The sequence below is a fragment of the Pteropus vampyrus genome, unplaced genomic scaffold, assembly GCF_000151845.1.
Source record: "Pteropus vampyrus isolate Shadow unplaced genomic scaffold, Pvam_2.0 Scaffold514, whole genome shotgun sequence".
Lineage (NCBI taxonomy): Eukaryota > Metazoa > Chordata > Mammalia > Chiroptera > Pteropodidae > Pteropus > Pteropus vampyrus.
The window spans coordinates 164,254-183,815 of record NW_011889295.1 but is presented as its reverse complement, the minus strand read 5'-3'; the positions used below and the strand labels follow the sequence as shown (position 1 = coordinate 183,815).

Sequence of the window (19,562 nt, the reverse complement as noted above, 5' to 3'; positions counted from 1 at the left end):
TGGCAGCAACTTGCAATCGTATGGACGAGGCGAGGTGTTCCGAACGGGAAAACTAGGACAAGCCAGTCACAGCGAAAAGAACAAAGCAGCTGCGACCTTTAGGTTAGCCTAGAAGTTATAAAAAGTAGCTGTGAGCCATTCGGCCTGCGGTACGCACTCTGGAAGTCGGTGTCCCTAAAGCTGTCACAGATTTCCTCTGTGGGTGGAATTTTTCAAAGACATTATGCCAATGGTGACACAGACCATCTACGAGAGAAAAATACAGCCTGAGCGCGCTGGTTAGCTACACTGTCCCGACGCCTCCTCCGCGGAAACCCGAAGCTCGCCGCCCTGGTGAAGGACGAGGCGAGCTGGCGTGGCGCCGGCGAGAAGCGGATCGTAAACTGGGACGCTTCCTGTGGCACGAGGGCCTCGACGACCTGCGCTGGACGGACGCGTGACCGCTCTCTCTCCCTGCTGGGCCCCACCCCCTGCCCCATCACGCTGATTACTGAAAACCCTCACGAGTCTCCACGAGTCCCTGTCCTAACACCTTACTCCGCCGGCGTGACGTCTATGTCACAGACGAGCAGACAGACCCCAGCACCCGGACGCTCCCTTCGCTCCCCGCCGTCTCCGCTGGGGTAGCAGGAATAGCCAGCGAGCTCCTCCGGGGAGATCACCCCGCTTCCCGCCGCCCTCCCAAATCCGATCCCCCTTTTCTTTCCTGACACTAGGTGCCTGGACCGATGCGACTCTTCCTCATGCTCAGGCTCCGTCTTGGCTCAACCTGAGTCCCGTCAAGTCCACTCCCTGAAGCTGCTTGTTGGAGGCGGTTCGGTGGCAGGATTCTCGCCTGCCACGCAGGAGGCCCGGGTTCGATTCCCGGCCAGCGCGATCGCAAACCCCAGCCCCAGCTGCTTGCTGCCCCGCTGCACCGCACGCCATTCTAACTTCCTGCCCAAATGGCTGCAAACAAAACTGTGATCAAGACCGTCGCCGAGGGCACGCTTCGAGTGGCTCCCAGTCCTCGGCGGGAGAAAACCGAAGCCCCTTTGTCACGACGTGCTCCTGTCTCTCTCGCCCCTTCTCAGCCACACGGGCTGGGATTTCAACGCACTGTGTTTCTCAGAGTACATCCCTCCCTCATCTGCAAAGTGGAGGCTCCTCAGACGGCAGCTCTCCAGGGAGCCCCCTCCCACGGGGCAGCAGCCCTGCCCACGGGAGCGAGCATGCGCAGTGGTTTAGGGGCGCCGCCCCTGGACCACGGGGTTGAGGGTGCCGGTAAGGGCATTAACTTCTGCATTCTCAGCCCACGGTAGATACTTAGAGTATTTTTATTCAACCAAAAAATCACCAAGTGCATTTAAATGGCAAAATCGCATGTACAAGTGTCTCTTTGATATTCATTAGATAATCTGGGGGGCACTCTTCATGAATATTAACAAATGACATTTATTTGGTCATAAAACTGTGTCGGTTCATTTAGGCCACATAGTTATTGTCTAATTAACACCTTATGGGATAAAAGCAAGCTACTCTTAGTGGAAAGTCAACTTTGGCTTTATTGTTATACAAACTGCTACCAAGGTTGTATGATGCAGTTGGCTCTGACGATAAATTCTACATCTCACAAATCTGTTGATATTCAGGCATAATAAATATACTTGAATTAAAGACAGAACAATGGTTGTATCACTTAGGATTTACTGTCTCCACGAAGTCTCTTTTAAGATTTGCCCAAGCACATAAAAATTCACAAAATTTTTAATTTCTCACTAGTTAAAAGATTCTTACTGCCACGCGATGACAAATTTACATTCTCCCAAATGTTAGGTTTAATGTAATCCTAATAAAAACCGCGTAGTAAATAGGATTCAAAGAAACAAAAGAAAAAAGTATATTAAATCACCCTCTTGTACCTGTTGATAGAAGAAATTCAAAGTTGGCTTGTCTTCGGTAAACTGGTTTAGAAATCCTTTTGGCAAATAACGAATTCTCAATTCATATCTAAAAGATAATTCACAAAACAGAACAATTAGAAATAAGTATCTCAATGCACAGTCTACAACTACAACATGACGGTGAGTATGGCACTGCCGATAACTCCGAAATATTTTTAAAATAAGTTAAAATATAATCAATCTGTAAATGTTTTGTTTTCAGTACAAAAACACGCACACAAGTGTCTTCAGCTCAACCACTCGACAAGGAGACAGCGTGGTAAGAAGCGCCCAGAAGTCCCTGCCGCCCTACGAGTCATTTTCCCCCACTGCCCGGGCGCTGTCACATTATGCGTCCGATGGCTACCTTCACCTGCACAGAGTCACACCGGAAGTGCCTCTGGTGCCTGGCTTCTTTCGTTCATCAACATGCTTGCGAGAGGCAGTCATGCCTAGTAGCTGCAGTCTGCTTAAAGCGTTGCACTGCATGATACACCCCAACTATGATCCACATTGCTGCCGGCCATTCGAGCTAGCCCCACGTTTCGGCTATTAGGAATAATGAATGCTGCCATGAACACTTTTTCTCCCTCTAAGCATAAAAAAGTCACGTTTGCTCGAGAAGCCAGGCTTCAAGAACGGCCACACCAAACGAATTTCACCAGAATGCTCTCTGATCTCTCGTTCTTCCTCCCCGCCCCGCCTACCCACATGAACACCCTTACGCGCGTTTCTGGGTGCACGTGTGCACATGTGTCTGTTGGGTATCCACTAGGATCTGAGTCACTGGATAACAACAAATACACACATGAGCTTTACCAATATTACCAAACACTAAAAGTGGAAGAGCTGCACCAATTTACACTCCCACCGGCAGCCCGGGGCGCTCCGGTTCCTCCCTATCCCGCCTCTACATAGCATTCCCAACGTCTTCGTTTTAGTTACTGATATTTATTGCAATAGTACATAGTGGCTTTACCTGGTACTTCCTTGACGAATAATGAACCTGGGCACTAGTATGATAACAGGCCATTTTGGATAGCTTCTTTCGTAAAGTGTCTTATAAAAGTTTTTGTCTTTTTTTCTACAGAGCTGATTGTCTACTGGCAGCCGCCCAACTGATCTGTAGGTACTCAAAATCCCGCACGCGAGCCCTCTGTCAGAGTTAGTGACTTCCTCTCCCGCTCTATGGCCTGCTTTTCACTCTCTAATGCTATCTTTTAAAAATTATTTTAAAAATCTTTTCATTTTAATGGTATCTTTTGAGAAAGGAAGTTCTTAATTTTTATGTAGTCCTATTTATTCTTTTCCTTTCTAGTAAACTCTTAGTGTTTTGTTTATAAAATGTGCGCATGCCCAAAGATTATAAAGATAGGTTTTTTTCTACAAGTTTTGTTAACCGACCCTTTAAAAAATGTAATAGACTCACAAGGAAAAAAAGCACCAAGTAATCGATACAACTCTTTTGGTTAAAGGTGGAAAAACCGTGAGACACACAAACCCAAGCTCTGCTGAGCTCGCTAAGAGTCCGCCCTACTGCCAAGCACGACTGCAGACAGGGAGGGCCCATCTCACTCTCGCTTCCAGAAGGAGTTCGACGACTCCCTGCAGACAGTCTGCACTGGGCCATCATCCGTGGAAGCGTAACGAATTTCATCTACTCTGAATTTGGGACTTCCCAGGCACCGTACAGGCACTATTTCTCAGTGGACTCAGAGGGCAGAAGTAATTTTACTTAGCAGACTGGGAAAATGTCAGCAGGAATCAAACGGGCCGAGGGCTGGCCCTCAGACGTTTGCGTTTTTCCGGTGGGGGATGGACAGCAAGAGTAAGCGATCAGTCCCAAGGCTGTGAGCCCTGGAATGACACGGGACGCGGGAGGCTCTGGGCAGCAAGCTTACCCCGTTTTAACGATGACGAAACAGGTCCCGTGTCAAACGTCTGGCGGCCTGGCCCCACACCCACGCTCTGAACACGCAGCGCCCTGATGCAGACGGTGGTGAGACAACGACCCGTCGCGCCGACTCGGAACAGGACAGGAGTCGTGACAAGCATTTTAACTACACGACTTCTCTCAATCAGCAACGAGCCCAGAAGCGAAAGAACGTGGGCTCTGGATCGAGACCACCTCTGCCTGAATTCCGGCACCGCCACTAGTCACTCTGCCATCACCTCTCTGGGCCTCCATCTCCTTGTAAAGACGCTGGAGAAATAAATGAGTCCGCGACACGAAACCCCGGCACAGTCGCTGGCGCATAAAAATGACGGGCTCAGGGGCTTATTTATTATGTCGGTAATTACTCCACAAACACTCTCAGCACCGTCATGAGCCAGGCACCGTCTAGGGGCTGGGGGTACAGTGGGGACTTGAACAGGCAGAGTGCTGGCCGTGAGAAAGGTGGCATCTTTGTGGTGGAAGTCACACCGCAAATACGCAAGCATGTGTGAGGTCGCGGGTAGTGCCGTAGAGACAGCAGGCAAGGTGAGGGGAACGATGAGCTATTTCACGAAGGGCAGTCGGTGAGGGACACTGGTCGGTGCTATCCCGCCGAAGGTCTAGAGGGAAGGGGGAGGGGAGTGACGCGGCTGCGTGCAGGGACCAGAGCCCCGGCCAGCAGGAGGAGCGCGCGAAGGCAGCTGCGGCCGGCCCGCAGCGACCGCAGGGACCGCAGCGAGGGCCTCGTGGGGTGGGCTCGCGGAGCACCCTGCGCTCTCGGAGCGCTGTGCGCGGAGCGGTGCCCCGCAGGCTGCGCACAGCTGAGGGCTGGCCAGGTGACACTGTGCACACCAGACGACGTGGGCCAAAGGAAGGAGGAGACCAGGGCACCTGCACTACGGTGCGTGGGACATGACCAGGTTAATGGGGTTAAAGGATTCTAGAGGATTCTATACTTTGCCCAGGGCCCACGCGTTTAAGAGGCAACATGGGGCTCCTCTCCCGCAAGGACACGCGTGGATGCCCAAAGGCAGACTGCAACGGTGGGGGGGGGGGGGCGTGCCTGCGGCTCAGACGGGGAGGACCGCACACTGGCCCCGTGTCCCAGCAGCCAGGCAGGTGACATCTTCAGACGCATCAAGGACTTCGGCCCTTGAGTCAAAGCCCACCACGGGCCAGCGTGCTTCCCCCTCGCACCCCTACTGAGACTCTGCTCAAGGTCCCCTAATTCAGTTCCAGTCCAGTTGCCTCGCCTCAGTCCTTAGACCACAGCCCCGGACCCCGCAGCCTCCCGGTCACCAGCGCTGACACCCAGCTCCCCGTCTCTGCCACGTATGTGCCCGCGTTCCTTCCGCTCCTGCTCCGACCCGAAGAGCCGGGCTGCCTGCGACGTCACCCGCTCCTCTGCCACAGGCCGCCACAGATCTCAGGACAGCAACTAGGTGACACGTGCCCCAGATGACAGCACGCTGCACCTTCCGCTCCTGAGCAACACGTCCTACGAATACCATGGGCATCTAATTGCCTCGGTCTCGTCGCCAGCTACGAGCACCACAAAATACCACAAGCCAACCAACGGCGGGAGGAGCAGGACACGGTCCAGAAAGCCGAGGCGGCCGAAGGCTGTGCCGCCCCTGACGCTGAGGGAGGGGCTGGCCAGTGTGCGATGAAAGAAGCTAAGCGTCACTTCGCGAAACAGCGGCGGTGACGCTCGTGAACAACCTGCGCCACACGCCCTTCTCACGGAGGATTTCCAATTTAAGAGCCTCGAAGGAAGGATGCAGGCAGAAATTCACCATTCGGCAAAAATCAGTCAAAACTGCTGCGAGAAAAACTCATCAATGATGCTGAGTTCAGTGGGTGAAAATACGAGAAACAGGACGTCTGTACAGTCTCTGCATCTCTCCGCCAGACATTTCTCAGTGACAAAGGGAAACGTAATCGCTGTATAGTGGAGAGATCTGGCCGCCACACTAACCCAACGATCTGAGCAAAAACCACCAGCAAAACGAGTCACGTGGTCATTGCAGACCTCCTGATAAAAGGCAATGAGAGGGGCGTGACGTCCTGGCTATGGTGTCCTTGCCCCAAACTCATAACCTTAACATCCTCGGGGGTGGGGGGCGGGGGGAACACACCAGACAAATCTAAATTGAGGGATGCGGCACAAACAACCAGTACTCTTCCAAGCTGCCAAGGTCACGCAGGACGAAGACAGAGAGCTGTCCCAGACAGGAGGAGTCCTAAGGAGACACGTCAGGCAACATGGTATTCTGAACTGGATCCCAGACCAGAAGAGGGACGCTAATGTGACAGCTGTGAAATTTGAATCACATCTGTAGGTTAGTTAATAGCAATGAATCAATGTGAATTTCCTGGTTTCAATAACTGGACTGTTTATGCAAGATTTTAACATTTAGGGAGGCTACTATTTTTGCAACTTTTGATACATATTGAGAATTTTTAAAAATTCCCAGACACATAAGACCAACTGTCCTGTAGCTGTGGCAGCAAATACCCATCAAACCCAGTTTTAAACTGGCGTGGTCGATAAATGTCTCGTAGAACCACAAACACATAGAAACCTACTCATCTCTGCACCGTCAGTGTCTGGTACAGAAGCAGCCGGAAAATGTTTAATAATAAATGAGAAAATTGAGAGGTTCATCTGTTTTGAAAGGGGTCACTTCCAAACTTATCAGAGCTTTCTCCTGCTTACTGTCTTATTACTTGAAATCTTTAAGATCGCTTGTTGAATTCTGTACTATAATGAAAGACTGGCTTTTCAAATTAAGACATATGCATATGGAATGTCACTATCGAAATACAATCTAAAACTTCCTACACTATCTTTATTCATTTTCTTTCGCTATCTTTGAGAAAGGACACCTTTCCTCTAGGGGAACGATTCTGCGCCCTGCGAAGGCCGGGGGTCCCGTCTACCCAAGGCGAGGAGCGGCTCTCTGCGCAGTGGAGAGCAGAGCGCATCCTGAGAATGCCAAGCACTTTCCTTCCCGCTGCTCTGCAGAAGGCCCTGGCGCTTCCTCACGCACCGAGGGCGCCTGGTCTGCCTGGTCTGCCTGGTCTGGGACCCGGCCCTCGAAGCCTTGACTTGGTATCTGACCGGGCCGGCCATTTCCCCAAAAGCTCTTACAGTCTGTCTGTCACTGATTAGCCCCCTCGGAAGCCAAAGAGACTACTCCGGAAGGTGATTCCAGACACTGGAATCTAGTGATCAGAATTCAGTTAATCAGAACTTAATTATCCAAGTGCAAAACTTCAGAGTTTAAATCTGACGAAAATCTCTCAAAACTGCACTACCCTTAGCTGAATTATAAACTCCATGTGGAACTGCCATTTTGCCGATTTGGGCTGAGATCCTACCAAACACCGTCCCTGACCTGGGATCTGCCAGGAGCGCAGTGACCTGGGCAAGCCCCTCCTGAACGGACTGCGAAGGGCGGGGCACAGCCGCAGGTGCCCTCCACAGGAGGGCTGTCAAGCTCTGCCCCAGGTCCTCTGGGGCCTGTGTGGGGGTGGGGTGCTGCCCCCTGCAGAGGCTCTGGACCACCCATTTCCCTCTGCCCCTTTATTTCTGTGTTCCAAGCTGTGTTAGTCAACTGACGTGCTCCCAACAGCAATTCCGGGCTTATTTTGTTTTTCACTTTATAAAGCTGTATCATGCTGTATCTCATCTTTCGAAACTTACTTTAAAAAAAAAAAAATGATTGAAGTAAAATGAACATAACAAAGAAAAGAACATTTCACAGTGCTCGATTCAGTGGCACTAGTGTTCAGTACGTTCACACCACTGTCCGGGGGCTTACTTGTCACACAGTGTTATTTGGCTACGATCCATCCATACGGGTGCATGTCCCTATCGTCCGTCCCTTTTGACCTGTGTAACATCCCACTGTGTGACCAGTCCACACGGCTGACCTGTCTCTGGCTCGTCTATGAACACTCATGTGTGTCCAGCCTCGTCCAGAGATGTGAGCCTCTCAAGGCAGAACGTGGAGTGGAAGCGCAGGACTGGAGGGCATGTGACGTCCAGGTTTTCATGGGGACACTAAGCTCTTTTCCCAAATGGTTTCCCCAACTGGCATTCTCCCCAGTAAAGCAGGCGAGACCCATGGGAGTCACGGCCCCCCTGGCTGATACTGCACCCACCGGACAGCGCAAGCTGGAATCTCGCTGTGGTCCAGACCGCACTGCCTCCATCCCTAACGTGCATCTCTCTACAGTGATCACAGCGAAGCAGACAGTGTCCTCTATGAAGTACCCAAACTTGTTTCCTCTTTTATGAAAATACCTTCATGTCTCTTGTCCACTGAGCTGTCTGCAGTTTTCACATTGACCAGAAGAACCCTAGGCACCGTCTTCTGTCCATCACATGTGTTGCAAATTTCATCTCCCAGTTGCAACCTGTTCTGTAATCTTACAAATATATCTTCTGATAAACAGAACCTCTTAATCTCAATAAAGTCAAATTTGCGATTCTTTCCTTTTACAGTGAACATTTTAGAGTATTTAGAAAATCTTCTACTCCAGGGCCAGATACGTTCAACTATATTTTCCATTAAATTTTCTCTTTTTTAAAGCTTGATCCATCTCAAGTAGATTTCTGCGTGTTGTTTGAGGCAGGATCTAATTCTGTTGTTACCCTTCCTACAAGAATAGCCATTTATCAAATCGGCCCTTCCTTCCCTCAGTGACATGTCCTAGCATCTCCGTTCTCCCACCTGAGACGGCTGTAACCAAATACGCGAGTAGCAAGCTGGCTTCCTGAGGTCTTCGAAGAACTGAAGACTCAAGTTAACAAGTCTACAGCTCAGGTTCATTTAACAATATGAACAGATCCTCTGGCAGATGGCACGAAACATCTCTGTTCAAACCTCACAGGAACAGAAACCGATTTCCAGTTATCCTACGAGTCCCACAATTTTATCTGAATACTGAGACCTCACTTCTCAGAACTAAAGCCAGAACTGCGCTGCCCCACGCGCCCATCTATGCAGTGAGAGGTCTGCGAATGTTCTGTCTCTTGCAGTCACGTATCTAACACGGTAGGGGAGAAACAGCTGAGCGTCTGGCCTCACTCTGCCACCCAACGAAGCGGCACCTTGGGAGAGTCATCAGGCTGCTCCGAACCACAGCGGAGAGCCCGCCCTCCTTGATAAGACAATTGTGATACGAGTTAATTTTGCCAAGTCAAGTGCGTAGTGCAATGTCTGATGCACAGGAAGTAGTGTTGCTATGGGAACACTGTTACTAACGTATACTAGTACTAGTTGGATACAAGTTACTATACCATCGAATTACTGTGCTTCTTGTTTATTTTACAATTTCATCATTGCTGATTCAGTTCTCACGCATTTTTTCCTGGGTGACTGCTGAACAGCAGGCAGGACAAGGAGCCAGGAAAAGAGCAGTGACTAAGGCGCGGTCTCTGAGGGAGACAAGTATCGGTCAGCACTGGGCTCTAAAGACAGAACGGCCTGAGACGGCCACGGGGGAGGGGACAGCAGAGCACTCGCCCTAAACGAAGGGAGACCCAAGCCACGCTGGAAATGGCGGAAGAGCAGACTCAGCGATCACACCGAGTTCAAGGTCAGCGATCGCACGGAGCACGCGCTAAACTTCTTCAAGAAGCAGCGGGAGCGCTGGTGTGGCCAGCGGAGCGAGCGAGACGTTCTAGAAGATGAAGGCAGAGAGGGAGGTGAGATGGAGGGCCGCACTAGTCAACAAGCAAGGGGGCTGGCCATGGAGCAGAGCCCGGCCTGAGGACCTGTGAAGAGAGGACGCGGGAATTTGCAAGGCCAGCGTCGCCGGCGCGGAGCCAGCGCGGAGGAAGCGGCAGGAGACGAGGACTGCGAGGGCGTCAGAAACTCTGGAGCTGGCTCTGGGTGGATGAGGAGCTACTAGAGGTTTCTAAGCAGGAACGATTTACACATTTCATTGGATGTTTATATTTTAAAAGATCCACCAGCAAATCCCAAGAGCTCTACCCTAAAAGTGTATCCCTGTACGACTGCTCCTCATGCCCCCCACTGCCACTCGCCTAGTCCACCACATCTGTGATTTCTGCCTGGGTTACTGCCGTCACGTTCATGTTTCCCGTGTCTATCCAACTAAAGCGGAATTTCACACAGGTCTGGAGAGAGCAGAGAGAGAGGAAAAGAGACCCCTGGAGCCGGCCGAACTTAGAAGCTAAGCAGAACAGGCCTGATGGTCGGCAGAGGCGGGGAGGACCGTTCCCGCTGGGGGGCCTGGTCTCCGGGAGGCTGAGTGAGGGAGTGTGTGGACGGGAGGGAGGGACCGACGGGGGCAGCTGCCGCGGGCTCTGGACTGCAGGACGAAGACGAGCCCGCCGGGGGTTCGGAGTAAAGCATTAAAGCCGGACCCTCAGAAAGCTGGGCGCTGTGCTTTGAACCATGAAATATTTGAGAATGTGTTTTTAAAAGGATTCATATACTGTTATGTGCAAAATTTTACATTTCCACCATTAGAAAGAATAAACACGCAATTTAAAACCTATTTACTTCCTATTGTCTTCCTTCTGTTTTAATTATTAGGAGGTGAGTTTTACTCTTTTATAAACATTTTTGCTTTATACATTTGGAAAAATGTCTTTAGGAATTTATAAGTTTAAGAGTTATATCTATTTCTGTACATATTACTTTTTTTTTTTATTTTTTAGGCGAGGCAACCCTTGGTTGACCTCACAGATTGCAAGGACCCTGTCAGCTTACAATCCCTTATTTTTTGTTTTTCACACCTACAGCACCTGGTCCTCCTAGGTGGTCTCCCATCCAAGTACTATCCAGGCCCGACCGTGCTTAGCTTCCGAGATCAGACGGGATCGGGCACGTTCAGGGTGGCATGGCCGTAGACTTTACATATTAAATTCTTGATGAGCCTTTTATTATAGTATGTAGTTGGCCTCTACATCCCTAATAATGCTTGCCAGTCTTAGAACTTTTTGCACAGGATATTAATAGAACAATTTCAATCCACCCCCGCCCCACTAGTTAGTGAGTAGTGAAATCCTTTCGTCTGTCTACCTATTCATGTATCTACCTACCTACCCATCTATCTAAATGAAGTAGAACAGAATGACACTAAAGAGAAAACCTTAGGTTTTAGTGTAAATAGTAAGACTAAGAATAGTTTTGTAGAATATTTATGTAGATCCATCACATATAAATAGTTCTAAGATACACACATGTACATGTGTACTGATCTTTAGGTAAAACCTCTTCCTCCTGTAAATCAAAGAAAAACGTGTGGCCATCTCTGTTTTGGATAGCTCTTACAAACACAGCTGGCTGGAATGTACTTTTTAATCACACACCAATAATCTGACCGCTTCCTGTCAGTCCACCCGCATTTACTTCTAAAATCTTACTTGTGTCTCCCACGTGCCCGTCTGCTGATGCCTTTTCTCCACTTCTTGCTTTGCATTTCGCTCACATCTACTTAGGCGTCTGTTGAAGTTATAAACTCTAACACTGACGTTTTGGCTGTTACCCTAAGATATCATTTTAAAACTTCACTGACAGAGCTTTAATTCTCACCACCTTTTCTGACATGCGTCTAGTTCTATTTTTTAAATATTAAAAAAATCCGTTCTTTACATTATTTTTGTAGTTAGAGCCAATGCTTACTTGGAGCCACCCCATTTTCTGCTGGCGTCCCTTCCTGCGTCTGAGACCCTCCGCCGGAAACCACTCTCCTTTCCCCTGAAAATGCCCGCAGGGGGTTCCTGCGGTGGCAAACTCTCCAAGGAAAATATCTGTCACCCAGTTCTTTAACGGTAGTTTAACCAGGCAAACGAATACAGGGGGCCAGCGACTCTTTCTCACCACTTCGAATGTATTAGTCCACTATTTTCTTGGCATGACTGCTGAGCAGAAGTCCGAGTTTCTCTCTGCTTGCTTTTAACATCACCCTTTTTCTTTTAGACAGCACTGCCGTCTGGTAATCTGCCGAAGTGTGGATTTAGTTTCATTAACGCTGTTTGGGATTTTATGTTAATCCTCTACTTGAGGACTCCTATCATTCATGGATTCTAGAAAATTCTCAGCCATCTTCTCTGATTACTTCCTCTTCCTCGGTCCTTTCATTCTCTTCGTCTAGGGTTCTATCAGAAGCAGGCTGACCTTCCACTCTTCGTGCTGCATGAACTTGCTTCCGTATTTGCTATCTGGTCATCTCTCCACGCTTTGCTTTGGATCCACAACCCTGTTTACTAAGTTTTCAGCTCTACCTGATCTGCTGTTTTATCTATCCAACGATTTCTAGAACTTCTGTTTGGTTTTTTTAAAAATCTGCTTGGTTATTTTTAATAGTTTTCTCTTCATCAGTGACACTTTAAATTCCCTCTCCTTTTAAATATATGAAACAATCAGCATTAACCCTCCCACTCTGAAAACACCGCGACAGTATCAACCGCATCTCTGATGTCTCTGCATTTCCTCTCACTACCTCTCTCTACCTTCCATCCACGCCGCCTTCACTAACCTTAGGAGCCTAGCTACACTCCCGGCGTGTCTAAGATCATATTATTCCTATCGAGACAGGCACACTGATTTTTAAAACCTGTATGTATTATGCATTCAGAGAGCTAAATTTAAGTCAAAGCTGTGTCACAAACTATTTATGTGAATGCAACTTAAATCGATTTTGTTGGGCCTGTTTTCATTTGTAAAATAGGGTTTAAAAATCGTCTTTACCTATTAAGGTTTTGGAAGCATGAAATGAAATACACATTTTACAAATTATGAATATACAATTACAAATAGCATACAGCTGGCACAGCACCTGGTTCTTAGCAGCCGCTCAGGGGTGACAATGTATCAGCACCATCGCCCTCATTGTCATCGGTATGAGCAGCAGCAGCAGCATCTTCACCACCTTTCATCTGAGCGGGGTCGGCCTATGTGAAGCTCTATCTAACCCAGCCCAAACTTCTCTTATTTTGAAGATTCACGCTCCATTTCATAAAGCACTGCCTACTCTACTTGAAATAAGGTAAAATAAATTGCCTTGAAAGAACAAAAACAAAGCTCCTATACTCAAGAGAGTTACACTCAACGAACATTTTACGGAGCATAAAAAAACATTATAATGAAGTATGCCTCTGCATGTCTACATAAATTAAGAGGATAATAGAATTGTGTTACATAAAGAGACCTGCAGGTATGTTAAACTAATTATTAAATATTCTTAGTTCTTAAACACTTGTTTGATTAACTGACTAAATAGCTGGAGGTCGAGTTTTCACTAGCCCTTGATGGAAACCAACCACACCACATTGTCATGGACTATCTCGTTTGCTCAGCTGTAGCTCCTTGATAAGTCTGAAGACGCGAGTATATTTCTTAGATAAAGTCTATCACTAGCGTAAGATTTTATTCAACTAGAGATTTGTGAGCCCCAAAATGTTGGCTTTTCTTTGAAAATGTCTAATTAACGCAGATGCTTGGCTTGAAGCTGCTACATCTGAACGCCCTCTTCCATCTACAATCCCCCCATTCCTGCGGCATTATCGATAAACACATGAGCCCCCTTCTTACGAGTTACACTTCAATCCAATGTCCGTGTTTTAAATGTAGGCTTCCCTGCCAGCCTGCCGGTTTACGCAGTAATGAAAGATACCATTAGGAGAGAACCACGGACAGGGCGATTGTCGGGAACACTCTCCACTCACCTGGAATCATCTCGGTTTCATTAAGGTCAGCAGGAGTGACTAGGAGATCACTTCCTGATTTAACGCCCTATGTGAATAGCAAACACACCCTGGGTGCAATAAAGCAAGCTATGCGGTCCATTAATACGATAATAAGGTGTGGTCTCCTCAGGGCGCGTCAAGTCCTGCCATACACCAGGATGCCAACGGAACAGAAAGGCAAGGAATCAGGGCCGGAGTCCTTAGCGTAGAGGCTGAAGCCAAGAGGCACTGACGAGGGGAGGGGAGTGTGTCTAGCAGAAGCCCAGCGCAGCAGAATGAGTCAGACGCTCAGGCAGTCAAGTCAGTGGGGCCCAAAGACAGATTAAACACGAGTGCAGAAGGGATCGCTGGTTAACAGACATCAGCCGACTTTACACAGGAGTTGCAATGACAGTGAGTGTGAAAATTAAGCAAAGACATTCACCCTCTTGTGCGCGATTTACTATACAGAACAAAGCAAGCGTGAGTGACACCAAAGTAGGTTTGTAAGCTTACTTCCACTCCTCTGGTGGGTGTGCAAGTTCATACTTCTCCCTCACGTTGGAGACACCCATATCCAAATGGAGCCAGTGAACCTCCTCGGACCGCAGGTGACTGAGGCGAAATCCATAGCAGGCCACGTGCTTTACTTTGTGACTGTCCACTATCTTCTGAATGATGCCCTAAAACATACCCCCCACAGAAATGACTGTTATAAACAAAAAACCGGATGCTAAAAATTAATGCAATGTTCATTTCTTTTTGTTACTTATCAGAAATCTTTGGTAAAAGAGTGTCAAGTTGAATAAATCACTTAATTTGACTCAGGAATCATTTTTCTCATACAGTATTTTCACGAACAAGAAAAAGTTCAGACGCAAAAAGAGGCTCTCGCCCTTCCCTTTTATTTCCTGATGAACAAGGCACGGACACTAACAACACATTTCTGCAGCTCCCCCTTTGCCAAAACCTGGCAAAGAACCACCCTTCGGGTGTCACTTGCTGAGGACCAGGCCCCAGGAGGGTTACACTTTCTGAACCAAGGAGAGCTCATTGTTCGAGACCAGGCTGCAATTGATATTGTTTCTTTAAAAACATTCCTTCAGAAACACACGAGGGAGTTTTTCTGATAACAGCGATGATATATGACGTCATCTGAAGTTGGCCCGAACCAACCTACTGGCTCTCTCTAGATTAATGAGCTGCAATTTAAAAAAGCCCCTGAATCTGATGCTTCTCACACATGTGGCCCGTGAGTTCAGCAAGGTGAAGGTAACCCTTGAAGGTCTTCAGGGAAGGCTCCCTAGAGAAAGTGAAGCTTTTCCCGGAGCTGTGCACAGGGAAGCCGCAGACATGACCCTTGGCCTGCACCTGCGCAGGGGTGGAAGTCACGGGCAGATGCTGGTGAGCAGGCATATACGTGGACCTCACCTGGGAACGTGATGGACACCACCCGCTGCCCTTATGTGAGGCCGTGCTTATCACAGTCCCTGCAATCTTCTCGGTCTGTTAGGCCATAAAGTTTTTTAAATGATGTTGATATTAATATGAAAACATCTGCTAAGGAAAATCATCACTGGTTTTTAAAAATTAGCAATTAACTGAAGCTATCATCTAACTTAAATGTCAGACACATCTTAGAAGTTCCTGCACACAGTAGCTGCTACAGTGTGATGCCACGGATCACGGCAGTCCCCGGTCCTCGCCACGGGAAATATAAACAATGACACACACTACACAGGGAAACTGACGAGGACCCAGTAAGGGCAAGTCCTGTGCTGCGTTCCCGGTGCCTGCATGGGCCTGCCTCCCTTTGAGATGCTCGGTTTCGGGTACAAGGTTTGTACCAAGCGCAGGGAAGCGGTGGGGGGAGGGGCGGAGGAAGAAGGTAAACATGGTAGCAGAGAGAAGGCAGGAACAAAGGACCGGGCTGGGAAGAGTCGAAGACGGCGTATAGAGAAGAATTCCCGCGGGGACCGGAAGGATGGGTGGATCTGAGATAGGCAGAAAATGTCCTTTTAGGCTTTAGGATTCAAGGCCAGGAATTTCTAACAAGGCCACCGTAAATGACAGCGCAGGCTGTGCCCTGCCCGAGGGCGCCCAGCCAAGGCAGCCAGTAGGAGCCAAACTCTAGCCCGGGCTCCGGCCCTGAAGTCTGGTGCCGTGGGGCAGGGACCTGCCTAGAGGAAGGGCCTCCTTCTTCTGGTAACTCGCTCACAGGCGACTTCTGCATCTCCTCCGGGCCAGCACATGGTCCCTGAGCTGCGGAGGATGGGCGCTGGCGCCGCTTTCAAATGCCCACAAAGGTGCCTTTGTCCTCCTGCCTCAGCTCTGCCCGCTCGCTACCCAGGGCACGCCAACGCCAGCCACCCTGACGGAAACACAGGTCCCCTCTGCGCTGCGCACGGCTCGCTGCTACGGCTGCCCCCACCGCGCTGCCTGTCCCACCGCCTGTCCCAGTGCCCTTGTCCGACCTTTTAAGGGCAGGGCAGGAACCATCTCTCAACACCCCGGGAGAAACCCCACCTTCTCTGGGCACCCGCCCCGATGACCCTTCGCACAAAGGTGACCTTCACGTCCTCCGAACCCACAGGGCACACACAGGCGCCCATCTGCAGAGAGGCAGAATCGACTCGAGAAGCCCAGTCCAGAACTCTGGAGCTCATTAGCGGAAAAGCGGGTCCCAGCTTCGGAGTTCCATGGGACAGACAGAATTTTAGTGAGTTCACTTGACCGTGCTGCCCAAGGCCGCCCAGAAGGACTCCGAGTTCGGGCTGCCGTAACGAGACTCCCACAGTGCACGCCCGTGTGACGAAACGAGGCTGCAGCTTTTACTCTCCACAACAAAATTAAAAGCAAGAATAGAGACGTTCCTTTTTATTTCATGTTTCGCTTCCTCATTCTGCCTCCATGTTGTGTTCTGTCCTGTCTCCCATTCTCCAACACCATGACAAACCTCATCTCTGACTCAGCGTGGACAGCAGCCAAAATCATGACCATGTTGGTAATTAAATAATGATGCCAAATGCATAAACTCAGTGACTTAAATAATTTTGAGTACCAAATATTTGGTTCTGGATAACTGAACAAATAACTTCGGAAAAGTGGCTGTCTCTGGGGAGCTCAAAGAACTGGGTTACAATATGCCGCTAAAAGTAGCTGAATTAAATTTAAATTTCTCCTCCTGGCTTTGAAGGCTCATGACAACCTAGTATACAAATCAATACTCGGCTACGCTGAAATCTCCATTTACCCATTTATGTTATATCCCAAACTTTGAGAATATACAACTTTCCTGATTAAATTCTCATATTGGACATTCATGGTAAAATAACTCTCCTTAAGGAAGATGATAAAAGCAGCCAATGCTTACATCTTATCAACAACATAACACTGAGTGCACACAGCCATCTTACTACTGGTGGACAATTATTTTCTTTTTTACTTGTCTTGGGGGACAAAGGGTGGTGAAAATGCAGATACTACTATGAATACCCTTCCAGCTGCTGCCGTACACACGGAGAAATGCTGCTTAGAAACAGACGCGCTGGGTCAAAAGCTACGTAAACTGTAACATTTTAATGAAGACAGCCAAAATGTACACCAAAACCACACCAATTACACTTGATACATAATATCAATACTGGTTGAAATCGATCTCAAAACGGTTATCACCTTGATGGACCATCACAGGGAGTCGGGGCCACTTCTCTGTTGTTATAATTTACACTTCCCTGACTACTCGCTAATGAGATGAAGCTGTAATTTTGCTTGTTTCTAAAAGTTCCTTTTATGATTTGGCTGGGCTCACTCGGTCACTTATCTTTTAGATAGTGCTTGGGAAGCAATGACCTTTTCCCACCAGTAGAAAGAAGCCACGCAACCTCCTCCTTCGTGCGCGTTCACTCGTGAGTGCTCGTGCGCTCATCCGTTGAGCGAACACGCAAAGGGCCTGGCGCGTGCACGGTGCGGGCGGACCAGGGATGGCTACGACGTGATCCTCACCCTCCGCTCTCTCCCTCGTAGGAGAAAGACGTGATGATGACTGCATGCGAAGGGGTAACTGGTCTGTGGCAGGGTGAGGCAGGGGGACAGGACAGCTATCTCCTCACAGGTAACCTGCAACAATTCTGTATTTATTACTAGAGGAGATATTAACACTGTTCGTCTCTTCCTCTTAAGAATGACCACATATTGTCACCACTTCTGATTTGTCTTTTATACTGTCCAGTGCTCGTCCTTCTGTGTGTTTCTTCTGGTCACGTCCAGGAAGCTGAGCAGTCTTAACTGTTCTTCTCTGGCCACACATGGGCTGGTGGGCACCTGTCATTGCTCAGGTGCCACAGCAAGACCCGGAAATCCAGCGGCCGATTCGTGTCCTGCTCCTGGCTGAGCGGCTAACAGGAGCCCTAAAACTCCCCCAGGACAGAGCGCGGCCTCCTGACGGTGCAGTCACGCTCAGCTCCCTGCTGCTGAGCACAAACGGGCTGATGCTCACAGTCACTGCACAGCTCAAGTCTCAGGTGGCTCTCACGGGGCTGAAATGGAAGTGTCACCAGGGAGGAGCGGCTTTCTAGCTTTCTAGAGGTTCCGGGCTGGCCTTGTTCGGCTGCCAGAGGCACCTGCATTCCTCGGCTCGCGGTCCCCTTCCTCCACCCTCAAAGCCAGCAACACTGCATCTCATCTCTCTTCTGGAGTCACCTCCCTCGAACCACAGCCAGAAAAGGGCTGCTGCCTTGAAGGGCTCCTAATCTCTCCATCTCAAGGCCCTTAACCTTAGTCACACGTGCAGTCCCCTCTGCCATGTAAGGTGCTGGGGGTTAGGACGTGGACATCTTTAGGGGCCAGTGTTCTGCTACCACGATTGTTGTCTCTACGGTGTACTGATAAAGACCTCTTTCTCACGTCCTGCTGTCTCAGCCTCCCCTTCTTAACGCTGCTTTGGAGTCTACTTGCTGCTTAAGGCTTTTCTTTCTAGCTCTCTTCCTAGATGGTCCTCTCCATCCATGAAAGAAATACTTTAACTTCCTAAGAACTTTATAGCTCTTTCTGGCACCAAAATTATTTGAATACATAATAATCAGAGTTCAAGTTTTTAAGGATGCATCCACCTGCTCCTCGATCAGAGGACAGCTTACATGTACGATCTATTAATGACACGTAACGATACACAATGGGGACCACGGGACTGCCGCAGACAAAGTCCTCCTGGCCACTGTCTGTGGCCAAACTCGGGACACTGCCGGCAGGTCTCCTTCCCCAACGGTGACCAGACGTTCTTGACACAGGATAACTCTGCTCACGAAAGTCGTAACTCGTAAGTTGCACGTCTCCATTCCGATCAGAGAGCTAATGTCAAATTATCGGAGTGTTACTTTCAACTACTATTCTCTATCTGCTACCAGCTTGGTGACAAGTACTAACATGAACCCAGCCGAGCAGAGTCACCTTTTAGCAAACTACACGGACTAAATACATTGTACTTACTACCACAGGTTCAGGTAATTACGCAGCCTTTCTCTAATGGCTCACGAGGGCTACTGACACCTGAGAATATGCTATACATTTATAAACCTTCCATGAACCTGTTAATAAATTCTGAGACGCTTTGGACATGACAAGAATATTGTCCAAGAATTTAATTGCTACTTATTGTTAGCAGTATTAGAATGTATTTGCTTAAATTTGATAAGTCTGGGCATAAAGCGAGTTGTTCTAGGCCTTGCGATTTTAAAAACCATAATAATAAGATAAAGATGAAGGTTTGATAGAAATATCAGTAAGACCAGGTACGGTTTCGGATGGGCGTAACCTCTGACTATCAATACTGTTTCTTTTGTGATTAGCCTATTAAGGCTTTCCGCCACAGTAACCGAGTTTCCTCATTTGTTTCTCTCAGAAATACCCCACTGCATCTAGGATTTCATGTCATTCAAAAAGGTATGTCGAGCACGTGCTGCAAGCCTGCCGGGCGCTGCTGAAGAGGCTGGCG

At 48.8% G+C, this 19,562-nt stretch overlaps 1 protein-coding gene and 1 non-coding gene across 2 annotated transcripts in view; both read right to left on the bottom strand.

Annotated features, from left to right (window-relative positions):
* The window catches only part of PTK2 (protein tyrosine kinase 2), a 179,194-nt gene that overhangs the window by 105,852 nt on the left and 53,780 nt on the right, over positions 1-19,562 (bottom strand). The window contains exons 4-5 of the mRNA XM_023524973.1: positions 14,087-14,253; positions 1,902-1,989 (exon numbers count right to left, since the gene is read on the bottom strand). Coding sequence (XP_023380741.1) covers positions 1,902-1,989; positions 14,087-14,253 — 255 coding nt within the window. The remainder of the gene's footprint in view (positions 1-1,901; positions 1,990-14,086; positions 14,254-19,562) is intronic.
* LOC111733020 lies at positions 10,634-10,752 on the bottom strand. Its single transcript, XR_002777810.1, has one exon. It is a non-coding gene; the product is annotated as a 5S ribosomal RNA (ribosomal RNA).